Below are 4888 nucleotides of genomic sequence, written 5' to 3'. Positions count from 1 at the left end.
TCTTTTCATAATTCTTTTTATTTAAAAATATGTTAAAATTATATTTTTTAAACTGTTAAAAAAAATTTTTATACAAACACCTCAAAACATAAAAATAAATAAATAAATAATTTAAAGTAAAAAATTAGTTGTTTAAAAAACCCCGCGTGACTACAAGGCTCTAAGAAACTTAAGTGAGAAAAAAAAAAAAAAAAAACCATCCAAGGCAGGGGCGGCTCACCTGCTTTTGCATACCGAGAATCAAGACACTTAGATTTCCCCACCACCAATAGAGTACCGACACGCCCGAGCTACCAGTCATGTTGGGCCCCGCTAAAATTGGAAGCACTCACCACGAGTCCAGTCGAACCAGAGATGATCAATAATGAACAAGTTTCTAAAAAGAGCAAGAAAACAAGGTGCTATCTACGCATACACAGATTAATTAAAAATCTCTTATCTTCATTTTCCTTTTTATATAAACACCATTATCGTTCCAGACAAGTAGCCGAAACCATTTTCAAACCAGGGAGTACATTGTCTTTTCACTGCCTCTTTCCTAAGCGACCCACCTACCCACCAAAACCCTATTTACATTTTTCTTTTTCTTGAAGCCCAGACTCATGTATAACAACCCCCACTGTTATCTCCTTTTATCTCTTCTTTTTCAATATAAATAGCAAAAGCCTTGGCTTCTTATTCTTACCATCCAGTCCTTCACATTCATGTTATTTTCTTCTATGTGCTGTAGCAGTACTACTTCTTCATATATACACATCAACATTGACTTAGGGCTAAAACCTCCAATACTGGTCCCTCTCTGTCAGAAGAGAGCTGTGCAAGTATGGGGTTTGGAGAAGAGGGGCATTTAGATAACAAACTTGTATATATGGGGGTGATCTAATATCTTTGCTAAAACATCATCAGTGTTCTAATATTCTATTATTAGTCCTCCCATTGGGGCTCGGTGGGGGATTCCCTTTCTTCGCTTTGCTGCCCGGTGACTAGCAGGTGTTGGAGGTGGTGTGGAGGGGGAGAAGCTCTGCACTTTGTTGTCATTGTTGTTCTTCTTCGTCTTCATGTACTGCCCATGACTGCTGCTGCTGCTATAAGAGTCCTCCGAATCCGATGCCATGGACATTTGTTGTTTCTTCCTCTTCTGGAAGTTCTTTGATGTACCAACAATCTGCCATAGATACCCAACAAACATTAATACATACTACCCCATTTATACATTATTCAACTGAGAAGATGTTTCATGTTATGATGCAGAAACTAGTAAGTACTAGAAGCAAATTCAAAATACTAGAAATCCAAGATCGGTGAGAAAATTGCGGGAAAGGAAATGGAATTTTCAACGCCCACATTGCCTTCTCATTGCCCCCTCGGTACAACGAGAAAAGTCAACTTCCTGAAGGCTGTAACCACCCAGCACCAGCATAAAATTCAATTAAGTGGAATTTTCAGAATGCTTGCTGACCAAGAAAAATAACATTGTGGGTGGGTGGGTGGGTGGGTCTGAATCTCATATCCCCATTCCTTTCCCAAAACTTTCTCCGTAAACGAAAGGGAAAAGATGAAAAATAAAAATTTGGGACAACGTAATTATACCTTGCACCCAAGAGAGCAGAAGCGGAAGGAATCGAGGAGGCTGCGCTCGCAGACCTCGCAAGTGTTGGTTACACCTTTTCCAGGCCTTGGCTGAGGCCTCTCGTTCAAAAACACAACTCTAGCACTGTTGATAACATAAGTTTGGACACCAGTGATGTCTAGCACCTTCTGTATTTCAGAAACCCTTATCACATCATGGTATGAGGACCTCCTTATCTGTACATTCACAAAGAAACATTAAGAGACAGAGTGTTAGAAGACCATGTGAAGCTCATGATACTTTTTTTGTTTTTGTAACTGTTCAGAATGAAAAAAATGCAAAGCCAAATGAGATTTTGCAGGACATGGGAATCCCATTTAAAAAAAAAATAGAAGAAAGGATTTCACCAATGGCCAAATTTGTCTATTTGGGTGTTCAGAAAATGTAGGGAAAAAAAGGAAAGTTTTAATTTTGAAAAGGTAAAATCTGCATTCAATTGACTAGATTGAGTTGAGATTTTGAATAACAAATTTAAAGAAAATCATCTTCACTCATCCACTATATATGGAAATAAAAACAAATTTAATATATTGGATTTACAATGTCCAAAAAAAAGTAAGAAAACAGAGGGATTCTTTCAGTCCCAGAATAGGAAAGTGAAAAACAAACCTTACAAAACAAAACAGAAAAAAAGAAGGGAGGAAGGGAGGAAGAAAAATCCAGGACCAAAATCAAAACACTGACAAGAATGAGTAAAAACACAAATACAAAATTGGGAAAACAATTGAATTACCTGAATAGCACGGTGATCCTTGTGGTAGGCAAGGCAGAGAGAGCAAAGAGCACCATTCATACAATCCAAACAATACATGTTGCATTCACTCTTGTGTGAATCAGCGTGCATCTTACATTGAACAAAGAATCTCTCGCGCAACAAAGGTTTTAGCCATGGCGGCCACCTGTGGTCCTCATCATCAGGTCCTCCAGCTCCCTACACAATTCAACACAAACAGATTGTTAGTATTAAAAAGAAAAAGGAAAGGAAGAAAAGTAAGAATCTTTCAAGCAGACAACAAAGAAGAACCAACTACTGTTGTACTAAAACTCCATTCACCAAGTGAAGTGAGATGCATTTTCCACAAAATGAATTCCAATGACATTTTAAAAAGCAAATGAAAACAAATAAACCAGTGTTTCAAATCCGGGAAAAAGAAACAGAAAAGAAGATGAAGAGCTCAAAAGAAAGCAAAGGCATTACCATTATTCTTCTGTTCTTGGGCTTAATAGTGGTTTCTTGGTTTTCGATCGCCAGCTTGAATGACTAAAAAGATAATGATCGACCTGGCCTTAGAGAGATTGAAGAAAATAATGAAACTTCTTCTTGGTTTGTACTAAGCAGGGACAGAGAGAGAGAGAGAGGGAGGGAGAGTTTTTGTGGGTGTGTATGTAGGTGTGTTGAGTTTGTGTCGGGTGCTAAGAAAAGAAGGGAGAAGGCCTTTGGGTCTTTGAGAAATGGAGGCGGCTGGGAGAAATTACACGGGGGTTCTTGAATGAGAGAGTGGTCGTTCTTATCCTCACACAAAGAGAAAGTCTACAAAAACCAAGCCTAGTTCCGAACCCAAACCTATATTAAAATAAGCCATAAAGATGCGTTGGGTGCAAGGAACCCACCTCGTTTTTTCTTTTCATTTTCATTGCATCTTCCCTTTTCTCTGGTCTTATCGTATCTGCCTTCCCCCACTGTTCCTCTCTTTTATTTTTTCTACATTACCATTACATATACCAAATATCTAGAATGCCTTGAAATTCACTGTCCCAGTAAACATAAATATTCCATTTCAGCCCTCAGCTTTTTTTATTTGCACCCTTTAGTGTTCAAATTGATAATCAATTTAAAAAATCACTAAATATACTAAGGTTCTGTTTTACATTGCAATCCCGCTATGCATTTGAGATTTTTTTTTTATTATTTTAGTTTTAAATTAATTTTTTTAAGTATTTTTTAATAATTTTAATGTGTTGATATTAAAAATAAATTTTTCAAGAAAAAAATATTATTTTAATATATTTCCAAACGATAAGTATTTTGAAAAATAATATTTATCACACCTTCAAATATATCATAAAACACATTAAGAATTTACTCTAGATAAAAAATTATGTTAGCAAAATCAGAGGGAGGGTTAATTCTTTTAATTACTAATTTTTGAATTGGTCAAAATATGCAAAATATCTACAAAATTTCCACGCTTTTCACGAAGAGTAATCTCGTATTATGTAAATAGCTCGTCGGACTTCTTTTTTATTTTGTTTAGGTTTTTTGAGGATATGGTTTTAGGACAGGAAATGGGACATCTTAAACTGGCCATTTGGGCAAACCTAATTCTTTTGGTATGGAAGCTAATAAGAGCACTAGTTCTCTAAGACCGGTTTATATCATGGTATGTCCCTAATCATGTCATGTTTGGCTACGGTCGGCTAACCCTAATTAAAGAACAAAACCACTTCTATAATTGAGCATTTGTAGGGCAAATGTTACTAAGGTACTTGAATTCTTATTCTACATTGTCAGAACAATTTAATTGGTATTAAAACTATATCCCATCATTTATTTGTGTGGTTATTTTTTTAAGAATGTTTTACTTGAAATTATTTAACATCGTATCAAAATAATTATAAAATATAAAAATTAATTTTAAATAAAAAATTCAAGCATCAGGGTGTTATTAAAAGGTTACATATTGTTAGGCAAAAAAAAAAATGGCAATCCCAAGGGAGTAGTTTAACTGCTACGGAGGTATAATTTATTTCTTAACTTGTCGAATTTAAATCTTAATAGTAAAATATAAAAAAAATCATTATATTCATCTAAATGTAGCAAATAAATGTGAATGATTTGCTCTTCAGGATTATTGGAGAAGAAACTTATATAATTTTCATTGATGTACGCGCTTGTTCAAAAATATCATTAATTTACAGTTGAGAGGATTAGTTTTTTTTCTAAAAAGAAGAAAAAAAGAAAAACATTTAACGGTTGTTTTGGCAACCCCACAAATTTGTACTTGAAATATATTTTAGAACACTAGATAGAAGGAGCCGGTGAGGATCTAGGAAATTTAGAGAGAAGCTGCTTCCAGTACATAAGAACGTAGATATTTAAGAAGCTTATAATATCAGCTATTTAACATGGCACGGAATGTATAATTTAAAAAAAAAACAAATGAAAAATTAAACTCGAGTCTTTTAAGAATATATATCAGTTATATATAATACCCTAGTCTTTGTTTGGGGGGTAATTAATTATACTATTATTTTTTA

General features: G+C 34.7%; 1 protein-coding gene across 1 annotated transcript; it reads right to left on the bottom strand.

The window, feature by feature from the left end:
- Positions 1–420: 420 nt before the first annotated feature.
- Positions 421–3156, bottom strand: LOC133702087 (protein RGF1 INDUCIBLE TRANSCRIPTION FACTOR 1-like). Its single transcript, XM_062126285.1, has 4 exons — positions 2829–3156; positions 2364–2561; positions 1591–1806; positions 421–1165 (listed from the first exon to the last, which is right to left on the bottom strand). Exons 1-4 carry the CDS (start codon positions 2829–2831, stop codon positions 911–913), a joined length of 672 nt encoding a protein of 223 aa, XP_061982269.1. The 5' UTR covers positions 2832–3156; the 3' UTR covers positions 421–910.
- Positions 3157–4888: the final 1732 nt, after the last annotated feature.

Source organism: Populus nigra, chromosome 8 (genome assembly GCF_951802175.1).
Source record: "Populus nigra chromosome 8, ddPopNigr1.1, whole genome shotgun sequence".
Classification (NCBI taxonomy): domain Eukaryota; kingdom Viridiplantae; phylum Streptophyta; class Magnoliopsida; order Malpighiales; family Salicaceae; genus Populus; species Populus nigra.
This window is presented reverse-complemented; position numbering and strand designations above follow the sequence as displayed.